This window comes from Dufourea novaeangliae, unplaced genomic scaffold (assembly GCF_001272555.1).
Source record: "Dufourea novaeangliae isolate 0120121106 unplaced genomic scaffold, ASM127255v1 scaffold8, whole genome shotgun sequence".
NCBI lineage: Eukaryota > Metazoa > Arthropoda > Insecta > Hymenoptera > Halictidae > Dufourea > Dufourea novaeangliae.
In genome coordinates this window covers 6,359,108-6,382,456 of record NW_015373923.1, presented here as the reverse complement: position 1 = coordinate 6,382,456, position 23,349 = coordinate 6,359,108, and the positions used below count along the sequence as shown (strand labels likewise).

The window sequence follows — 23,349 nt, the reverse complement described above, 5'->3', positions numbered from 1 at the left end:
TGCAACGTAGGGTGAATGCACTAAATGAATGAATACTTGAGAGACTTTGTAACTATTACAGTCGAAATTTTAATGATAATATTATTAACTAGCTACCTACATAACAGATGACGTCTATTGACGCCTTGAAGACGGCTTAGACCTGAAATAGCCGTAAAATGGACGTCTTCAAGACGTCATGTGCTATCTGGGTAAAAGACGGATGGTTTGAAGGACCCGCGAATAGAGATCAGATAGGATTAAGTATTATTAATTGATATGTCAATGAAATTCAGCGAAGTCAATGAAATTACATCACAAAGGGAAAATGTATAGTCGCCAGTGAGAAATTAAAGGGTTAATTTTTGTTTAAAGGGTAGAACTTATTCATAGATTGTACACATCTACAGGTGGTGTAGAAGTTTGTTTGTTGCACGAAACCAAGCCTCTACTTAACTTCTGTTTACACTGATTTCATTGGTTCCAAAAAGGGACAGCCCCCTGGTAAAAATAACGCCGTTGTCCGTGTCGCATTCATCGAGAGACCACTGTGTATCAGTCTCATAATTTCCAAATAATGACTTAAGTACGCGTTAAAGGGTTAAAAAATTCCCAAAAGTCGATCATTTCTTAGCCGTCCCAGGTGTATACCGTTCAATCTCTCTAAGAACACAACCATTACCTCACAGAAGGCTGAAGATTTCGCGCCTATTCATGGTTCTGTCGCTATCACTAACGCAGATACACGCGAGAACACGTGTAACACCGATGCACGCGTTCTTGCTCGATCCACCGTCACCGTAGTACAGAATAATGCATAATGGGCATCGTCGATCCACCAGGGGTAAGGGGGAATAGAGAATAATCGATTCCGATCGCGGCGCAATTAGATGAATCGATTCGAGAAAAAGCTCCCGTATCGCCGTCACCGTGATCGCGGGGCAATTAATTCGACGAAGGCGTTCGTGTTTATCGCTGGTCGTCGATTCACTTCTATTGGAGCACATATTGCAACGATCCAAGGAGGGACGAAGGGGAGGACAGCATTATTTCTAATTACTGGATCGACGCGATATTAATTTATTACCGGCCCGATAGACACTGAGGGGAGGGGGATGGTTGGTCGATGATATCCTCTCGCGGAAAAACGGAATGTTCCTTGATCGCGAGTATATACAGGGTGGTCCAATAAAAATTGTTTTTGGAGATCTGAAGAAACTTTGATAACAAACATTGTTCAGTACAGAGGGGGCTATAATATGGCAGTAACCATTTTTTTGTAGCTGGAGGAGTTTCGAAGAGTTCATAACAATTTTTTGATAGGAAATGTCCAAAGTGGCGGTGAGCTTGAAATTATCGAAACTCCTCAAACTGTAAAAAAATTATTACTGTCGTATTATAGCGCCCTCTATACCGAACAACTTTTGTTTCTAAAGTCCTTTCATATTCCCAGAACCAACGGAGATATTCACGTGCCAATTCCTATTAGACCACCCTTATAAGTGTACAGGGTGAGTGAATAAGAATTACTATCCAAAATAACTCGTTACCTATTACTTGTATCAGAAAACATTTTAATGAATCATGTAGCATTTTAAGTGACGCATCGGAAGTATACAATTTAACTTTCTCATATTTTTTTTTCTGTCGAAATATCAAGGTGACCTTCAGTTTTTTCAAGGTCGATGCATCTTTTTTTAATACCACATTGTTGTCGATGTTAGGAGAACTTCAGCGTCCTATAGCATAATGATATTAAAAAAAAAAAGATGCCCTGTCCTTGAAAAAACTCAAGGTCACCTCGATGTCGGAAAAAAAATAAGATATAATAAATTCAAATATACATTCGATGCGTCCCTTAAAATGCTACACAATTCATTAAAACGTTTTCTGGTATGACGAATAAGTAACGAGTTATTGTAGACAATAGTTCTTATTGACTCACCCTGTGTATCGACTCGGCCAGATGGATGGCTTCCGCGATGCCGTTCGTCAGGGCTGGTAACGAGCTACGGTAACCGCGTTACATTCGAGACGCATAGAACCTCTTGCAAGAGAGAGACAGCCCTCGTATGAAGACGTACGAGGGAATAAACCGTTCGCCAAGAAAGACCGCTTATTAACAAACCACCGCCTGGAAGCACGCGTGCCAGAGCTGGTCGCGGTGGCCAATTTTACGAGACCGCAAGGCCCTACTCTCTACCTTGGACACTCTCTCTACCTCTTCCTCGTTTGTTTCGCGGAACCAGCCTTGGGCCCCCGCAGGGGAGGTTAGGCCGCTGGCTACTTGAAGGTGGATCGAACGCATGATGCTTTGTTTTCTTTTGTTTTTTTCTCTGTTTCCTTCCTGCATTCGAAAGTTAGAGGCAATCATTGCTGTCCACTGAATCTCCTGGTCGCAACGCAATGATGGGAGGATCTATTCTGCTGATTGTAAAACGAGGCTGGTTCCATTGGGTAGTGAAACCGTGATCGTTACAGGCTTCTGGTTGTATTCCATATTGTAATTGAAAGATCGAGGCGTATTGGTTAATTAAACGGAAACTTTAGGTTCGTCGTATTTGCAGCTGTCTTTTGGTACGTTGGATCCACCAAGCAGCAATTATTTTTAGAAGTCAAGATTTGTAAACTCTTACAAAAATTATTAAAAATCATAACTAGATTGTGGATTTTTATGCAAAATGGCATAAAGTAATTCGTCAGTTCTATCTTGCCTTGAGTGTCTTGTTGGATTCAAAATAACATAGAAAATTGATTGTATCTGTGTGACATTTTCGTCTTTTATCGTATTTCCCAGAGCCTTGTAAGATATAAATGCATAAAATTCGCTGTCTAGTCATAACAGTTTATTTTCAGATATTCTTCACAAGTTTTATAGCTCTTAAAGATATGTTAAAAAATTTGTGAACGAATAATTTCTGACACAAAAAATTCTTCTGTTTCGAAGTTCTTTTCTAGATAGAATTTGAAATTGTCGTTTCTTATATACAGAATTTATGTACAATTGTTTGCAAACCAATACAGGGTTTAATTCGTTTCTCCAAAAATGAGGCATTTCCTGCGCCAAACCACAGATTATATATAAGTTATAAAGTTCGTTGATTTATCAATTCGAATATGTTCAACAAGCTTTTACCAAAATGATAAAAATAGAAACACGTTCATCTTCAGTGATTCTAGCATTAAATCAGGTTACTCTGTCAAACATCCTAAATAGTACCACTGAAACTGCTTATACAGAGTGGCCCAAGAGTCACTGGACCATTTTAAAAAATAATAACTTTTTAGAAAGAGCACTGTGAAGAACAAAATGGTCATTTGAAGGACGTAATCTACAAAACTAATTAAAAATAATTTCCAAGAAGTATATTTATAGTCTAGTGACTTTTGGACCACCCTGTACATATTTAACAGTACAATGTATACGATAATTATTAAAGTATTTAATTTTCATTTTATATAGTCCTCTTTCGACTACACGGAATTGTGTCCCGGAGGAACGGCAGCGGGAGCCGCGGTGGTCCTCGAGAGCGGCGCGGTGATACACCATCAGCCGCTTCAGCTGCAGTTGCAACAGAGCCACGCACAGGCGCAGGTGCAACGCGGAACATTGGTGTCCTCGGCCGCGGCGAACGCGAGCCCTAACCCGAATCCACCGAGGTCGCGACCTTGGCACGATTTCGGCAGGCAGAACGATGCGGACAAAATCCAGATACCAAAAATGTGAGTAACAATTAGAGGCTAAAGATCCTATAGTCAGGGGATAGCTACCTACCCTCTAAATACCCTATTCAACGAAGGACATTTTTATCTTACGAAATAGTGATAACCCCTACAGTGGCTAAATTAGTTCAGGAAGATGAATTTCGATACTTCTTTTAGAAGATTTGTAGGGGACCTCGATAGAAGCATCGAGCAATTTTTCGATTCTGCTGATGTTCAGTTTTGAAAGGTTAATGTCTTTTCCTATTTTCCTGTATATCTTGAAAATTATAGTAGATGCCAAAACATTGTTACAATGAAACTTTAATAGCTTCTTAGGCTATAAAGTATGCAATAAAATTGTTAAAAATTTGTTTATTTAATTATTTATTTATTTAAAAAACAAATTTTAACAATTTTATGGGGTTTAAAAATCCACTAAATTTTCATTATAATAGGTTTTTGACACTTACTATAATTTTCAAGAAATACAGGAAAATAGGAAAGATACATGAACATTCAAAGGGTGGCTTCACCCTAAAGATTCGAATATCAGCCAATACGAAATATTTTCCGAAGGTACTATCAAGCCTCCTTAATAATCCTGCGAAGTTTAAAAAAAAGTCTGAATTTTCGTCGTACCGAAGTTCCCTAGTTACCCAGGTAGGCGATTGTGGCGAACACACAGGAGCAGAAGCGGTGCAGGCCGTTCAACCAAGCCAGGCGTTGGTTATCGGCGCTGTCCCCGGTTGCGTTCTCCATCGGCGACCATTGCAGCAAAAAAAAGAACACCGTCACGAGTACGAAACCGCCTGGTCTACGGACGCGTGTCGTCGCGTAGATAAAGATAATAGGTCGAGCGGAGCCGACGCGGAAAGTTTGCTCGGTTTCTGCCGATATACGGCCTGACTCGCGGCACTAGGGGGGAAAGCCTCCCGCTTCCTACGGATAAGGATAATCGCTTTTTATTTCGCGTCTCCGTGGGCTCTATATTTAGAGCCGCTACGTGATAGTCGCGCAAAGGCTGCCGGGAAATCGACTTGACTGCGTCTACTGTAAACATTGTACGCGTTACCGTGCGAGGATGGTACAATTTCCTTGAGTTTTCTTGGAACCTACGATGGTGGTATATTCGGAAGAAATTGCAAACGAGAATGTAATTTTATTTCTATTTCGAAGAGACTCGCGATTCGATGAATTCAGGGAATACAGTAAATCATGTATGAGTGTCCGAAGGCTCTTCGATACTTTAGATGTCATCCCCACCTTGGTTCCACGGGGGATGTCCCCAGTGGTGGGGATGACGTTTGAACACTCACAAGGGAAGGATTCAAACTGTACTTCAACTGTATTTTATCGTACATTTGTTGGATGATAGAATATATATTTCTAATTATATGTTTTAAATATTAGCCGGAATTGCTTGATAGCTTTGGAGGTATAATTAAGCAAAGTTGCATACCTAGTTATATATGTACTATGAATGTAGGTGACTGTGAAATCCGAGATAGCAAAGTGACTTGTTGCATGGCTTATAAATCTGAAAGCCAAAAAAATAAAATTCATAGTATAATTAAGTATGTAACTTCAGTTATACCTTCAAAACTAAGAAATAACTATAGCTAATATTTCACACATATTATTAGAAATATGTATTCTATCGTCCTACAAAAGATCGATAAACTCGAAGTGGTACAATTGGAGTCCTTCCCTTGACAGTGCCGAGGAGCCTTCGAACACTCATCAAGGATTTACTATATTTCTCTGTTGTACTCTTTTAAAGGGTTTCAGAGATACTCCAACCGATCCGAATAAAACAGTTCATATAAACTCGTCAAATTTCCATCGTAAAAATTTTGTAAACAATATCGAAATTTTAAAAAAATCGACCATATATCGCCGAACAATAGTCACTCTTCCACGTGCACAATAGTTTCGAGTCAGCGCCGAGTTAATAAGGTCAAAACGATCCGTTTCAATTACAAGTTTTTCCACGTTGAATAATAGAAAATCATCGCGTTCTGTTTATCGGGGAGAACAAACGGATCGTCGTTTGTGTCTGTTATTGGCGATGTTCGCGTAATATATGAAGATTATAGGCTTATCACACTCTCGATTCGCCCGTCGATAGCCGCTTATCGGACCACGCGCTTGTTTTTCTTTTTTTTTTTTCATTTGTCGTTTGTCGAACCGATAAATCAGAAACTGGCGTGACGCGGTTGTCAGTGCGGTCCAATTAAACGGCTGTGAGGAAAAATCGTAACTGAGGTTTTTTTCTGATGTGCGCGCGCGCGCTCTTTCTGCCCGCAGATTCTCCGCCTATGGGTTCAAGTATCACCTGGAGTCGCCAATTAGCACGTCGCAACGCCGCGAGGACGACAGAATCACGTACATCAACAAGGGACAATTCTACGGGATCACGCTCGACTACGTACCGGATCCGGACAAGCCGACCCTGAAGACGGGACAGACCGTTAAGGTGAGAACGACGTGAAGATATCGTAATAAATTCGGTTCCTTAACCCTTTCGATGTTTATGTCGAGTACACTCGTTATGAAAAGATAGCATTTTTTATTTACTGACGAGTATACTTGTCATTGGACAACAAAATTTGCATTTGCTGTTTGAAATAAAATTTGAGTAAACCAAAAATATATTCGTAATTTTAAGACATTTCAGAATATTGTAGGACCAAAAACAGATGCAAAGATAAAAAAACATTTGAAAACAAGAAATATTAAGCAGTATATGTGCGAGGCCTGTTTGATAAGGCAGTGACTTTTTTTCTGACAATAGATGGCGCTCAAGTTGAAAGAGAAATATTGTCATTTTATTAGAATTTATTTCAATTTTACAGGAAATGCAGTTGCTCTGTTTTTGTCGAGTATACTCGTCATAGCTTTAAAATGATTAAGCATACAAGTTCTCGTTTTCATAATGCAATAAAACACTTAAAGTGTTGATTATTTAGAGTTATGAACGACCACTTGAAAAACAGAATTAAGTCGCGATGAACAATGATTGTTGACCGGTCGTGGAAAAACATCGGAGGAATCTTCGGATTGTCGGCAGGAAGTGGCTGTGTGACTAATTGAAAACATTTATTCAGTGTTTTTACGCGGACGAAGAAAAAAACGGTCACTAATGTCTGTATTAAACGCGAACAGTAAAAAGTGTCAACTGGTAACAATAAAAATAGAGAGATAAAAAAAGCTTACGATGACACTTAACTTAATGTAATATTTTTCCGACATTCCTAGAAAATCACACTATAATATTAAAAACTAAACGACTTAAAACGAAATAATTTTTAACGACTTAGAAGGAAAAAGTGAAAAATTTGATAAGGGAAAGATACAACATTTTAACGACTTAGAACAAAAATGTGAACAATTTTATGAGGGAAACAACATTTTAAATGACATTTCATTTTTTTTAAAAAAAAGTGGACCTAATACACTCTAATGCTGGAGTTCAGATGAATTATGAACCAAGCAGAAACTGAAGAGGGCAAAGCGAAACACGGTTGGGAGGTAACCACACCAGGAGAGATAGAATAAAGTAGACGAGTAGGGGGTTGCAAGATAGCCAGTGCTGCCCCTTTCCCCCCCTACCTCGGTCCCTGTGGACCGTTCGAATCGCCACGCGGCTCGACGCTCGATTAGCAATTAACGAGGAAGTCGTAACTCCTCCGGCTGAGTACGGAAGGGAGAGAGCGAGACAGAGAACGAAAAAGAAAGAATCGGCAGCTTTATCAGGATGGAAATTGCTAACGGTGCGCCATGCTGCCAATTAGAGCTGCGAGAACAAACGACCTCGTCCGACTTCTTCTTTCGGGCTGCGCGAATTCTATCGCTCGTAGGAGTTGGCAAACGAGCGTAAATGCTATGCGCCGGGATCCAGACCCCAGCCTAATGCGATTTAAGAGGAGTACCCCCGCAATTTCCCGTGACGATATTACCTCAACGTTTTGTTATTGTTTATCGCCAATGGCCAGCAGTTTCTTATGACGTCCGCCAGCGATTCCTCTTGGTAACGATAATACGGGCCAATCTTAACTTGAGATTGACTAGATCTGATGTTGTAATGATTAAATTTCGCTTTTGGCACCTGTTAACCCTTTAACGTCCATCATTCAAGTTTTATTTTGACGTATAAGTCACATCTGGAAAATCATTTCCAGGGGTCTTAAGAATGTTTAAAATGGGTTGGTTTAATGTCGATAATTTCGACTTCAAAATAATAAGATAAATATATATGTATATATGTATCAGACTCATAATTTTGAAATAACGATTTAAGGGTCTAGGTGTAACAGGGTTAAACTCGTTAACCACGTAGTCTAACAGACCCTGATTTCCTGTAAAGAGTAGAGTCCAAGGTCTCTAGACTAGGGTTTTAGGAACATTCCCTTAGTTTGGTGATATCTACAGATATACTTAAATGGAATAGAAAGAAAAGTGTGCCAATAATGGTAGTACGTTGCAGGAGGTTGATTCCTTGTGAAAAAGTCAGTTTCCATACCTGAAATTTCTAATACATCCTTGATCCACCGCTAATTCCTCCCCAAAGAGCACCTGAGATTCTTCTGCCAATCTCTCCATTAACTCCTCTACGCACGGCGAAACGGAGCCCACATTAGCCGGGTGCATGCAATTCTTCGTTCATTCACCCGAATCACGAAAAATCGGCGCCTGTCTGCCCAGTGGAGCGTGTGCTTCTTGTCGCGACCGATGTCACGCTCACGCGAGGCCTATCGTTATCGTGGCACCGGGGCAACGCGATTTTTCATCGCCTACCGGCGCGGCGGCGTTTCGAACGGTCGCCTGATTCTAAATTATTTGTCGGCAATCTGTACGTACGGCCGCGCACGGAACCCTATATGAATGTTAACCCGCGAAAACGGCCCCGGGGACACGTGTAACTGGTCGGCCGCGAAGGTTACCGTTTTATCTGATCGTCGCGGGCTTTAAACGACGGGACAATAAGAAACTGTACCGTGCACGCGATAGAGGTCTCTATCCAGACGACGACGTTCGGCCACACTGGGACTGCTGCACTGTTGCTCTCGGTTGCAAGACCGTTCCGACATCAGAAACCGTTTCAGACACAATGAGCTAAAAATTGGAACAATTTATGAGTTTGGGAATCGTAATCGAAGTGGATCTAAATAATTCGAGAATTACCTGTACATTAAAAGCACGTAATGCATCAGTTTCTTTTCGCTCTACTGAAAATTCACACGTTCTCGACTCGTGACAGTTGTCTTATAACGGTGCGATATGTTACACCAATAAATGTTCAAAATGCTTTTTCGATTAGTCACGTCAGAAAGTGTAGCTCTGAACAAGACTATAGGAGCATACATGGAAGCTATTTACCCTCTTCTTATGAGACTCCATAGTTCCACGTAGGTAACACGTATGAAGGGAACAGTGTATCTTCAAGGTTATGAATCTCCCATTTGACAGAATTTACCAGACCTTCAGTCTTCCAACTGTAACCGCCCCCATATCTGCGATTGCGATCAGAAAACTTTCATCGACCCGCTAGTAACGATTACACGACAAGTCGCGTGGTTATCGTCGATTATAGAGCACTTTCGGAAGAATATATAACGGCAGAATGGCATTCTTCCACTGAATCACCTTCCGCCAGAAGCTCTCAAGCACTTTCTGTTATCAAGCGAATCCTAGGAGACCCGCCAATCCATTTTCTTCGTTCCCCCGCCGCGTGGCGCTGCACATCGTAACCTTATATCCCGTAATTATAGAGCGGGAAGCTGTGCTCCGAACGACGGGCAGCCAGTTTCGATCGAAAAAACCGATCTGGTGGTTCGTAACGGAGGTTAAAGCAAAAAAAAAAACGTAAGACTCGTCTGTCCCTCTCGATTAATCAGCATAATTGTACCCCACGATCGAACGACATTTTCGCCAATGAATCACGTCGCACCGCACTCCGATCGCGCGAAAAATCGTCGAAAAGACGGCCTTATCCGTTGGAACGGCGACGATGACTTGGGATCGTTTATTGGGAATTAGCGGTGTCGAATGCCACGATTTATGCTACCGGATTATACGGTGCCGCGTGATTTATACGCGGGGACCGATCGACCGTGCCTGTGTCGCGCGCGTAGCGATGCCACACACTCACGCGAATTTCACGTCCCCCCCGGCCCCCTCTCGGTGCGTCAGCGAATTCCACAACGGTGTTCCGTTACCGACCGAGGCATTGTGTCCAACCGTCAAACCTCGTGTGTATCATCGACCTGACGAAACGATAGGGATAATTTACGATTAACGATAACAGAAGGAGGAGAGGTCCTATGTAGTGATGGCGATACATTTGAATTGTGTCGATACATATTGATGCACAAAGTATAGATTCAAAGGATATCGGCAACAAAATATCGATATTATCGGTGTATCGATACATGCAATTAAATTTGAACAGGTAACAGTGTGTGGAAAAGAAATCGACTAATCGCAAAGTTTATGGGGAAGCCCGCGATTAGTCCGTTTTCTTTACGACCTATTACCTTGCGGCAGATGCAACGATTATATATCAAATTTTGATATTTATGGGTTAAGTATCGATACTGGAATATATGTTCATATTAAATATCGATACAAGATATCGATACCTCAATTGAAAAGTTTCAATAGTCAGAATATCAATATTTAAATTGAAAAGTATTAATATACAAAGTATCGATTAGTTACAGTCTGTACCGTTAAAGTCAGATCGATATTCGATATATCGATACTGTATCGCATATCGCTAGTCCAGAGCGGTAAAATTCGAAACATTCCCCGAGCGCCTCGGATCTACAACCGTTCATCAATGCCTGTCGATGCCGGAATCTCTGTAATTTGCGTTGCATAATTGCACGTCACACCGTGTAATTTACGATGCACACACTCGGGATCAAAGCATGATGTCGCGACGACAATCTGAAAACTTTCGATTCAAGATCTGTGCTTCCTCTGGAAAATAGGAGCGAAATCGAATTTTCCATTGGAGCTTTCAGGAAAATACCTGGCATATATATTCGTGTCTGAAACCGCCATCTTTTTTTAAATGAAAACCGCAATGGCATTGTTTGCCCTCGATATTTCTTGTCGAAATCGTTCAAAAGTTACCAATTAATTAATATAGATTTATTTACAACGGTAAAGTGATCTAGCTGACCTTGGTTTTATGAGATTTTGTAAAAACTTTTATAATGAAACTGTACATCCTTTCGACACCATATCGAATAAATGCTTCCATATTGAACACGTACGCGGTAGTTAATGGTAACGCAGCTACCATGTTACACGTGAATCCCCTTTAAACGGAATCGATATCGCAGATGCGACTGAAACGCCGCCTTATATGAGGCTGCGTTTTACAAAATTACGTAAAACCAAGGTAGAGAGGCTAAGTATACGGGTAGAGACGATTTACCCGCACCTGCGGTATTAAGCTTGATAAAGTACTTACGCTCTGTCCATCCCCGTGTTTTGTCCCATAGAGCGTGGTAATGCTGATGTTCCGAGAAGAGAAGAGCCCCGAAGACGAGATTAAGGCGTGGCAGTTCTGGCACGGAAGGCAACATTCTGTCAAGCAACGTATTCTCGATGCCGGTGAGTAAAGCGCTGCGAAATCACCGAAGCTTACCCTCATATCGAGGAGGAGTCCTAAATAATGCTTACCCCCAATCCCCTCGATACTCTCGAGTTACATTCTAATCAGTTCATCCGCTTCGAGCTATCACGTCTCTGTTATACACTTCAACCCTTTTAGTACTTTACAATTCTTCTGTGGACCATCTGGAAATACCTTGGAATACATACATTCTTGAAGATATTTTTGAACACATTTTTTCTTAAATTAAAGATAACTTTACACTTACTTTTGTGTTTTATAGTGAACTATATTTTGTATTAGATAAAAAATTTGGGAAGTATTATATTAAGTGTAAAAATTAATTCGTCGTCCCCACAGTTAATTAGTGACTCAAAAACTGCCATAATAGTTTCGATAGGGGATTTGTCAAAGGACTGAGGGGGAATATTTTCAAGACTAGACTGTAGTTTGATTTTTTGTAAATATACTAGAAATCTTTAAAAAGCAACCCAGGAATTAATTTGTACACCTAATACTTTCGTCACTTTCTGTAACATAATTTATAATTTGTATTACATACGAACAGCCGAAATATCGGCTCAAGGTATTTCTGGCAAAGGTCCGATATTTCGGCTGGTGGGTACCAAGAGGGTTAAACGTCTTCATAATACCCCGTATTTTCTGCGCAAGCAGCACGGATCTTGGCTACACGTTCGGTAAGATCACACGAAATGCAACATCGATCACGCTGTAAGAACAGAGAAAAAAAAAACGAAAGAACGATACGCTCCCTTTCGCGTTTCTCCGTCGGGGTGATTTGCAACTTTAACAATACAATCTTACACCGTTACAGACACGAAGAACAGCGTGGGACTGGTGGGCTGCATAGAGGAAGTCGCGCACAATGCGATTGCCGTTTATTGGAACCCACTCGAATCCTCGGCGAAGGTATGAGTCCTTCATCGTTTCATTACAGAGATTCCATTTGCATAGAACGATCTGTCTATATAGAAAGAGGCTTTAATGGTCGACTAGCTTATTTATAAGATGCTTATTAAACGACGCGTAAAAATATTTTCATGAGCTCATCGCGGTGTTCCGCGTATCTCCACGTTACAGATCAACGTCGCGGTTCAGTGTCTCAGCACCGATTTCTCGAGTCAGAAGGGAGTGAAAGGGCTTCCACTGCACATCCAGGTGGACACTTACGAGGAACCGCCGCCGCACGCTCATTCGTACACACCCCCGTCACATCGTGGCTATTGTCAGATCAAAGTGTTTTGCGATAAGGTATCTATTATGCCACATATGTACAGTCTATTGACGGAGACAAGAAAACAAAATGTTTAATAACCATGTATACGAAAGTTAGAAAGTCATAAACGGAACGTAGAAAGAGGTATTGGTTAATTTTCGGTTCCAATATGGCCGCCATCTTGGTTCCTGGAAACTTGTCGGTATTAATTTCAATGCATTGTTTATACTTTGTTTTAATCACTGTTGGATAATTTAACTTTCATATTGCGATAGTTCAGTTACTTAACCCTTTAACGCCAAGTGTTGCACCGGTGCAACACTCGTTTTAAAAATGCGTGCAATTATGTTGCCGGTTAATATCTAACTTTTGTCTGCAAGCATCTGTAGTTTCAAATATTCCCTCCAAAAATAAATAAAAAATGAAAAAAATAAGTCTGTTTAATATTGATATTTTTGACTTCAAAATAAGTGGATACAACATATATATCAGTCTCATAATATTGCAATAACTATTTAAGAGTCTGGACGTTAAAGGGTTAAATGGGAGACTATCTGTAGCCATTATTCGATATAGCAGAAAGTATAATTCCATTGTTGTTCAATAGGGAGCTGAAAGGAAGACTCGAGACGAGGAGAGGAGAGCGGCGAAGAGAAAGATGACGGCGACTGGTAGGAAAAAGCTGGACGAGCTCTATCACTCCGTCACGGAACGCAGCGAATTCTACTCGATGGTGGATCTTCACAAGCCACCAGTTCTGTTCTCGCCACCGGCTGAACACACCATCGACAAGGTACATATCGAAATCAAGCAATTCGATGGAGAACCGTGTGCAGAAAATCACTAGATTACTGGGAAATGAATGATCGATTAGCACCCAAATGCTTGAAGCAGTAATTCAGTAAAAATTCAGATACAGTCAGCTTCTAAGTCCAATTCGTGAAACTGTTCATATTGAAGAAACAGAATACGTACGTTAAGAGTCATAAACGAAACATTACTTTCGGCCATTTTCTTCTCACCAACCTATCCTGTACTCTATTACAATTTCTTATTTCCAATTTGAGCTACGTAGGACGAAGAACACGTGAAGATATTCACTGCAAAATTTAATTTTTAAAAGAATATCATATTCACGGCGGACACTCACAAACACAGTAATCTACGAACAAAGAGACACGTCCAAAGACCCATGAGGTGTGTTAACCGCCCCATAGACGATACGATTTGTCGTCCTAACTGTGTGTCCAACTGCCTGTACAACTTGCTGTACGACAAATCGTAGGGTTTATGGGAACCTTTAGTCCTCCAAACGAGGGGGCTGACCAAAAGACCGTGTGGATAAACTCACTTTCTCGACAAACTAACTAGAACTATCTGAAACGAGAAATGGTAATATCCACCACAATCCTCTGCTCTCAACACCGCCAAAACTCTCCACTAATCGCGACTCTTACATCGTCATATAACCACCATATCAAATCCCGTGAACGAGCAGCAGCAACGCTCGCTACAACAATTCGTCGCTGTAGTTCTTAACTATCTCCACTAGTTTCTACCCTAAGAAAACTGAGCTTAAAGTTCACGAAGTTTAATACTATAGAAATAGGGAAGTAGTGAAATACTTAAACACACTGTAATATTATTTACTGAATACAGTAAATCCTCGATGAGTGTTCAAAGGCTCTTTAGCACTGAACATTAAATACTTCATAAACTAATGGTCATATGTGAGTGAAATGAGTATCATTGGCTTCAGAATTCCAATCTCTATCACTGTGCTAAACCTCGTTAAAAACGACGCCAACGGTAAATGCAAAGATCGGTAGGCAATATCTTCTGTTTCTTGTTCCACGACAGTTCTCAACGATGGAGTTGTCAGGCTTCTACGGAGGTGGAGGCGGGGGTGGTGGCGATACAGACACGTCGTCACTGAGTAACGGGGAGGGCGGAGGATTGAAGGCCGGTGGCAGCAGCCCTTATCCTGCCTGCGGCAGACCGAGCCTGCCGGCCCTCAAGTTCCACAACCACTTCCCGCCCGACAATCTGACTAGCCTGCACGACAAGAAGGACTCGTTGCTGATGCAGGTGCAGGAGCTCCAGGGCTCGGTGCTGCAGGGCGTGCAACAGGCAGGTCTAACGGGCACCGTGGTCACCGGGGTCGGAAACCGTTTGCATCTGCAGCAACAGCCGCCCCATCTTCGACCAGCTGACGCCGAGGAACGTGTGATGCTCTACGTTCGCCAGGAGTCCGAGGACGTGTACACGCCGCTGCACGTCACACCGCCGACCGTCCAGGGACTTTTGAACGCTGTAAGACGACAAGAATTTTTTTAACCTAGAAACACACACGGTGTCGAGTAACGGACGGTAGACTTGCTGTGATCGGATTAGCGAACGAATGAGGATCACTTAAAGCAAGTGGAAACATTCCATCCTTGTGCTCTTGATTGAACTTGATTAAGTTCTGTGTGTAATAAATAGACTGCGGATTTTATGCATTTATAATATACCCGATTGTCTGAAATTCAGTATAGTAAGAAGTTTAATTAATTTTAGTACGGTTTTCCTTTTCTGAGGGAGAAGATAGAACCTTTGATGCAGTAAGGAAATTTAAGTTTGTTTTTAGTTTTCGTAAATAAATCCTTGAAAACTGATATTTGCATAAAGATCCGCAGTCTAGTAAGGAGTTTGATGAATATGTAGCGACAAAGATTAGATGTCATATTGAATTTTTGAGGACGTTTCGCCTGCAGAGGACGAAAAGCCTATTTTTAGCTACGCGTCTTCGTAGCGTATGTTTCGTTACGACGTGATTGTTTTATGACTAATGGAGTGATGCACGAGAGAGTAACACGAGCAACCAACGCAAGTGGAGACACGGCCATTTAAGTTTTATTAGCCATGCATGCGAGGGGAGAACAACACCACACCCATTAATCAATTATACTTGTTGCACCGTTCCATTAAACGCTGTTTTAATTACTGGTTTAACGCGCATGCATCACACCGCCAAAAAATCCACACAAATTAATAACGATAAATTAATATCGATTAACCAACCGCCCCCATTGTGCGAGGAACGAATCGATGGTCTCGGACGTCTAAATGAAGTGTGCGTTACGAGCCATCGTTACAGGGTCGCACAACGATTTTTTAACGGTCCAGTTGCCAGAAGAAAAAAAGTGGAAAAAAATGGAACAAACATCCTCCTTTGTGTCGAAATCTCTATGTCTTGTTTGCGTGTGTACATTTCCGTTTGTTTGTTTCGAGGATCGTGGCTAAAATTCCTCCATATTGATTTCTGCAATCTCTGTATAGACAAATCGCGTTGTTTCTAATCCTTCATTCTTTCATCTTCAGTGTTTTCGTTTAATCTTCTTCAAATATATTCCGTTTTCGGTTAAGTTTCTTCTCTGTCCCTCCCCTCCGCCGTTCTCTCACGGGCACCGTCGGGCCCACCTCCACACCCCCCAGCCCCCAAAAAAAACCCAAACACGGTCCGCAACCACTGTCAAAATTCTAATGTTCTACTTTTTTTCTATTTTACAGATTGAGTCAAAGTACAAAATTGCATCCTCGAGTATTAATAACCTCTATCGCAAAAACACAAAGGGGTAAGTTTAGTAGAGTGTCATCTTTACTTGCATGCACCGCCCACGTAGTGCATGCCATAACGGTGACATTGCCTGACTTCTCTCCGGCTGGTTTGGTAGTCTATGTCCCTCTCGCTTTACGAACGCGCCTCTTATTTCCGGAATCGACTTGGAACTCTTTTAATCGCTTCTTTCCGCCTGATAACACTGGTCTCTATCTCGTAGCCACCCCTAACACGTTTGTCACCCCCTTTTACACCTGTATTCCATCCAAATATAATCTCAACCTCTAACCTAGACCTAACTCAAACTAATCGACTAATCTTTTTTTGTGACTTCTCCCTTTGTTTCTCTTTCTCTATCTTTCTATTTTTCTTCTGTCACGAGTGTAATCTCTCCAAACGAATTACTGCTAACTTTACCCACCATTACCGAATCCATTAATTTTCCATTTAATTTACACTAACGCACGCCTGCATGCTTCCTCCATCTTGCACGATCTATCGCTGAGAGACTCTCTACTGCACGTTTCTTCCCCTCGGACGCATCACGCATCCAAGTTGCCTGAAATTGTACGCGTGTTTCGTTGTTGTTCCTTTTGTTTTTTTTTTTTTTTTTTAATTTGTTTGCTCTTTGTGTTTTCACCTTCTGTATTAGACCGGATAGAGTTTTAGAACGAGTCGGTTAGTGGTACTGTGCGGTACACAACCGGCACGATAGAGTCGACAGATTTTGAGCCGCCATTTTGACGCGGACCATCATATCGCGAATGTTTCTTCAGATACTAAGGATGTTCTAATTTTGGTGACTTTGACTGAAGTTTAGGAATTATATATTTGGCTCGTAATCTGTGATATATCGTACCTTGAATTTTGATTGTTATTTCTTCATTCAGGCTCAAGATCGGTTTACATCGATTGACCTGAGAACTAACTTCGATCGATAGGGTGAACCTCGTTCTTTTTTACCTGTCAGAATATGTGTCCATTCTGAATCATATAAGTCATATTCTCGTTTGATGAAAAAATATGTGATTCGTTCTAACAACAGCTGTTTCACCGGATAGGGACATTATACAAAACGACATTTTAAAAATTTAGCTGAAAATACACTTAAACTTTCTTACGTTATAACCTAATAACTCAACGATTTTACCTATCGGTAACAAATTCAACACTTCGAAAGGCCTAGAATTCATTACGATCATTCCCCAAAGTTCTTGACTCGTCTTTCCTTATACATTTTCATAAACACTTTGAACAATTGTGTTATTCTGTGAACAGGCAACACATTGACAATGGAGAAAAGTGTTTTACAAATACTTAACAAATTTAATCTTCTTAAATATTCGTAGAATGTTTTCTACATTCATCGACCATGAACTCAGTAAATAATCGGTGAGTGTTCGAAGGCTTCTCAGCGCTGTCAAACACCCAGTGGTGGGGATGACGTCTGAACATTCTAAACACTCAGTGCCCAAGAGCCGTCGAACACTCATCGACGATTTACTGTGTCTCAGAAAGTCTAAACTACAATTACATTGTTACAAAAATTACAATACGCAACACAAATCCTCTCTACATTATCCTATCTCATTCTATCCCCCCAAATAACCCCTTTAGCACGAACTCAAATCTGTCGACCTATCGTAAGCCACGAATTAACCATACTCTGCTTAAAATATAAATCTTTCACACGAACGTGGTACAAGGCTCGCCGATCTCCCGTTCCCCTCGACACGAAACACATGTAAATCCTACTGTTATTCTCGAGCTCTCTGGTTACCGTCCACCCGTTTCAAAATCCATATAATTCACTCAAATTTTAAGCAGGGTAGAGTAGCCCCACAAACAACACGCGCATATAAACACAATTATACTCAAGTCTGACCGATTCTATTCGCGTGTTTCAGAATTACAGCGAAAATTGACGACGACATGATCCGATATTACGTGGACGAGGACCTGTTCCTGTTGGAGGTGAGCCACTCCAGGGTGAACTCAGACCCGAGCAACGACCGTAATCCGAATCCAGGCTCGCCAGGCGATCCCGGTGATCCGGGTGATCCACCTGCCACAGCTGGATACGACGTCACCCTAATCGAGCTACCCTCATCCCCCGCCCATATAGCTCATTCACCTCTCACGAATTCGACGCACGGGCACGGGCACGTTCACGAGACGGGCAACACGTGAAGAGAGGCGAAAACAACGGAAGAAAGTATATTAAAAAAATACACACACATACACACAGAGATTCCGTGACTTTGGTGTAAATAAGTCTGAAGGACACAGTCGGTTTTGTACGCGCGACTCGGTGGGGATCATCGACACGAGGTGCAATGTGAACGGACACAGACCCACACACGACCCAAGAAGAGCCTTTTTTCTCATCGAGCTGGCGTCGAAGACCTAAGAGACGTCGGTGTATCAGTGCTTGTTCCGTATTAGGGATCCGGTTTCGACCACAGTAACACACCCTGAAGAAGAAGAGGACATCAATGTTCGGTGAAGAGACAGCAGCAACCGGTGGACAACGTTGCTCCTCCGGGGGGGCCTGGCCACCGAATTTGGGACTGATGTAGTACCGTGCACATGCGTAAGAAGTCAGATCCGATCGCTGAAATCGGACGATTGTTAGTTGATAGTGGCCGTCCAAACAGCTGCTGTACCCCCCGATCGCCTGAGGCTCGCGGATGTGAGAGTTTGATCTCTGTAGTAGACTGTTCTTTTTTTTTTTTTTCTTATTTTGTTGTTCTCGACAAGAATGTTGGGCGTGAAATTTATTTGTAAATTTTATAACGAAACGCAGCTCACACGCGCGAAGCCTCGGTTATGTGCGCGGATCGGCGGGGGTACATGCGAAATTGGCGATAGACGGCGGCTCCGTTATATTCTATTTTGTTTGTTTTCACTTGTGAACAATTTATATCGATGGTTGTTAGCTTAGCAAGAGAGAGAGAGAGACGGGCGTCGTGGTTGATTACGTATAACGTATAAGATGTATATGGAAAGATCGTCAATCTATTATTATTATTGTATCGTCGCTATAGAGTTTAAATTCTTGTTTACGCGTCCAGCAGAGAGGAAGTACTTTTTTTTTTATTTTACACAGATGACTCGTGTGCGTAGAACTATTTTAAGCACTTCTGAACGCCGCCATTCCAAGATAGGACGGGTGCCATCGAGCATTATTCGCGTAGTGTCACGCTCACACACATTACACACACACACACACACATACACACAGTAAGTTCTTGTCTGATGTTCTTTTTGTTCCGAAGCATAGTGTCATACACGTCCTCCGTGAAAAAAACGAAAGGCGTTCGGGCCCCATTTATTTCGGAGAATCGTCCGTGAAAAACCAGAAATGTCCACTTCGCATCTCTGCTTTATTTATAACCACCGAACACAAGGGACCCAACCCTCATCCCCAGTACACTTGTTTAGCTATCCCTTAGGTACTTCGCTATCATTCCACTTCCTGAGCGTCCCAGGACCCTTTGATATTATACAAAGAGCAAGTATTACTCAGAGATACGTAATCTTCCAAGACGAATGGGCAGACGAGAGTAATCGTGTTTAGGAAAAAGCCTAGGTGCACCGCGCGAATTTCGACGGAACCCAACGGGCGCAGCGAACTTCGCGACATCTAGGTTAGACTTAAGGTAACTAGACCCGTATCGACGACTGTAATCGACCTTGAACCGATGGACCCCTCTCGGGTCGGTGCTTCCGCTAACGTAAAATTTAATCTGTTTTAAGTCACGTCGCAAAATTGATAGTATAAAATTGCGCCTTTTGTAAATTGTAAATCTCAAATATGTATTGTGTGTATATATATACATCATTAGTCTTCAAGCATTTGGACTCTTTGGGGACTTCCGGTAAATTGTATATTTCTAAACTTGGAATTCTTCGGCGATGGTACTTCCAGTGAAAATGGAATTGTGATTTCTGGCCTTTTTTTTAGTTACTGACTTCGTTTTATACGCGACATATGTATATACATAAATGGTTTCCAAAGAGTTCGAATAAGACAGACCCGGTGAGACGCGAGTTTATCTTGAATTTCTTGGTTATGGCAGGAAACCGACTGTCGACAGTGCGTGTAAAGTCGTCGTAGGTTACGTACGAGCAGCAAGACATATAAAGATGCGTATCCACTTGTTGCGTATCCTTGTATCGTATCACCGGTGTCGTGTATCAATGTAGACGGACAATCATTGCATCGTTGTGTATAAAATGTATCGTATGGCGATACGGATACGAGGATACGCAGCAAATTGATACGCACCTTAAAAGTACGAAGAGCATACGATTGATATATTGTTTTGTTTCTAATAGACGAAGCAGGATTTAACGTGCCACTGATGAAGCACAGCCATTCGCTACTCTCTCGTCGTGTAATTTTTAAGACGAAAAGTTAGCGTACACACACATGGACACACACACATCATTACCGATTACAAAATACGGTAATTATTCGCGTTTAGATTGGACTAGATATCATCATGATCACGACAATTGTTTTTATCTTTCATGCATATATATATGTTAAATGTGTACACACATACACACACATACAAGAATACATCGCGTCGCGAATACACCGATATCAAAGCAAGGATCAAAATACGCTTGTAAAATGCATATTATTATGATATGAGTACTATATTTTGTTACATCTATTGCAAGACAGCATATAGTTTGATATTATTAATATTATTGATTCTATTGACTAGAGCTACGTAATACGTATATATAATTATTATTATTATTATTATTATTTTTATACGAGGAATGCGTGTCTTCATGGTGCGAGAATGCGAGTAAAAGAGGGACCAAGCGAGGAAGAAGAGAGAGCGAAAGAATGGATTCGAGTGAATGAAACGGGAACGAGTGTGCCTGCGAAAGTCGAGAGAAAGAGAAAACAGAGAGGTAATTACAGTTTATGAAGATTGTTAGCGTTGCTCCATGACATTTTTATCCGTAATCGATATCCATCCCACCCCAAATCTCCCAACCCCCTCCCGAAATCTCCCCGAGCCACCCCAAATATTCGTCACTCGTCGCAACGCGTAAGGTTGCGCACGATCGCGAACGATTCTTATTGCTATCGTTATGAACCCTTATTATCCTTACGTTTATTAATATTATTAATTAATGATACATGTATGAATGACGGCCGTGTTAGGGTCAGGAGAAGACGTGGATCGCGATTAAACCGGTGAGACAACACAGCTCGTCGAGTGGAAAGAAAAAGGGAGATAGAGAAAGAATGATAGATGCAATTTTCGTTCTTTCTTTACGTTTTGTTACTTTAGTGTCTTCTTTTCTTGTTCTGCATGAGTCACAGGGAGCGTTTTGTCGTCTCGTGATCCTCACGCAGCCGTCTCGATATCGTACTTAAAAAAAGAACCGTGAACGACGATGCGGAACGTGGGCCCCCTCAGGCGTCGTCTTTGCAGTTCCGTTGGATACGCGCCCCCGATTGTCGGCGGTGGTTTTTGTTGCGCAAAACAGGGGCCGATCGTGTGTCGGGATCCAGAACGCACGCATGTACTGTTTTGTTAGAGGAGCCGTTGATGCTCGGACGGATGTTGCGGAGAACACATGAAATGATGTGAGAATACCGAATATATGTACCGTTTTTCGCGTTGTCTTGCCATCGTGAGATTGTGCCAGAGGTGATATTATATTACGCTGTTTATTGCAAACAATAAAATATTATATTAGTACGTTTTATAAATTATCGTGTTGTTATTGGCGACAAGGTGGAGGGCCTTTAGATCCGTGGATCTTTCTAATTCTGCGTGGAATAAGTAAGATTTAGTTCTGTTGATTATAAATATGGGGACTTCCTGAGACTTAATACCGACAGTTCTGGGCTTACAGAACGTAAGATCTTCCAAATCTAAAAACTCAATGCACGTAGAAACATCAAGATCCTTACAGACCCCTGGATCCTGCGTCAGACTTGAGGTCTCTAAGATTTTATAGTGTTCTTGGTATTATTGGTACCTCCATGGTCATCAAATTTTCTGGCATCTCTGTGACCTTTGAGATCCCCGTGACCTTCAAGGTCCTTGAGATCAGTGAGACTTTCAGAACCTCAAAGAACCTCGGAATCTTTGGGACCCCTAAGAACGTTGCTGTCTAAAACTTCTAGGATCCTTGATACCTCTGAAACTTTCAGGATTCGTAGGATTCTCAGAATCTCGAGAAGTCTTAGGACTTTTGGGATCCCGAAGATCCTTGAAATATTTTGATTCTTGAAATCTCTGGGAACCGTCAAGGTCCGTTGGATCCCTGGAACTTCCAGGATCGTGGATTTTTGGGACCCTTAATATCACTGGGATATCTGGATCCTTGAAATCTGCGAAACCCTCGATCTCTCCAGGATCTCCATAAACCTCAAGGAATCCTACAATCTCTCAAGGACCTCCTAAATTTCAAGATCGTGGTAATACCGTCCCGATATCCCAAACATTCTAACATTTTTAAAGCAGTGATTTCTAAAAGATGTCAACTCCTGATAGCACAATAGTACCCGTGTATCCAATCCTTCCTGGGCCCCATGTAGCCCGAAGTTCTAATACCATCCGTGTCACATTCTCCAAGTTCTATTAACATTCCAAACCCTCATAAACACGATCTGCAACATGGAACAGCAATTTTCAGGCAATCTTAATAAACATCGAAATACGTTTACTTCCACAGACACGAACGGAAACTTCTAGAGGACAGGCAACGGAAGGAAACCTGTTAGCGAAGAATCCAATAAAAGGATTCCGTTGGTAGATGGTTATAAAGAAAGACGATATAAGACAGTTAGAAAATAAAAAGCAAATGTACACTCGGAGACCGCAGAATCGGGCTAATGGAAGTTTCCTGACAAACTTTTAAAAGGGTCCACGTTTCCACGGTTCATGTAATATGTAGATGTCCGATACCACTCGATTTAATTAAAAAAGAAACGAAATCGGGCTCGGTACAAGAAAGATTACCATCGATTTTAAACGAACAGAAATTTATGCCTCGATCATTGTGCAATCCGATGGGACATCCAGAGGAACAATTTCGTTCTATGAATCTTGGATAACGATCGATGATGTTGCCTCTCGTGCGGCGAATCGTGTTGCTCGCTATAATCGAAGATATTGTATGCACGAGTGCTACAACGATAGCTCGCGTGAATACACG

The 23,349-nt window shown here is 41.6% G+C and overlaps 1 protein-coding gene across 1 annotated transcript in view; it reads left to right on the top strand.

Annotated features, from left to right (window-relative positions):
• Nucleotides 1-18,354, top strand: part of LOC107194754 (protein grainyhead) — a 48,081-nt gene extending 29,727 nt beyond the window's left edge. Inside the window, exons 4-12 of the mRNA XM_015584443.1 lie at nucleotides 3,443-3,702; nucleotides 5,992-6,160; nucleotides 11,199-11,310; nucleotides 12,147-12,241; nucleotides 12,413-12,583; nucleotides 13,156-13,341; nucleotides 14,409-14,861; nucleotides 16,101-16,165; nucleotides 18,057-18,354. Of these exons, the coding sequence (XP_015439929.1) occupies nucleotides 3,443-3,702; nucleotides 5,992-6,160; nucleotides 11,199-11,310; nucleotides 12,147-12,241; nucleotides 12,413-12,583; nucleotides 13,156-13,341; nucleotides 14,409-14,861; nucleotides 16,101-16,165; nucleotides 18,057-18,339 (1,794 nt within the window). The 3' untranslated portion in view covers nucleotides 18,340-18,354. The remainder of the gene's footprint in view (nucleotides 1-3,442; nucleotides 3,703-5,991; nucleotides 6,161-11,198; nucleotides 11,311-12,146; nucleotides 12,242-12,412; nucleotides 12,584-13,155; nucleotides 13,342-14,408; nucleotides 14,862-16,100; nucleotides 16,166-18,056) is intronic.
• Nucleotides 18,355-23,349: the final 4,995 nt, after the last annotated feature.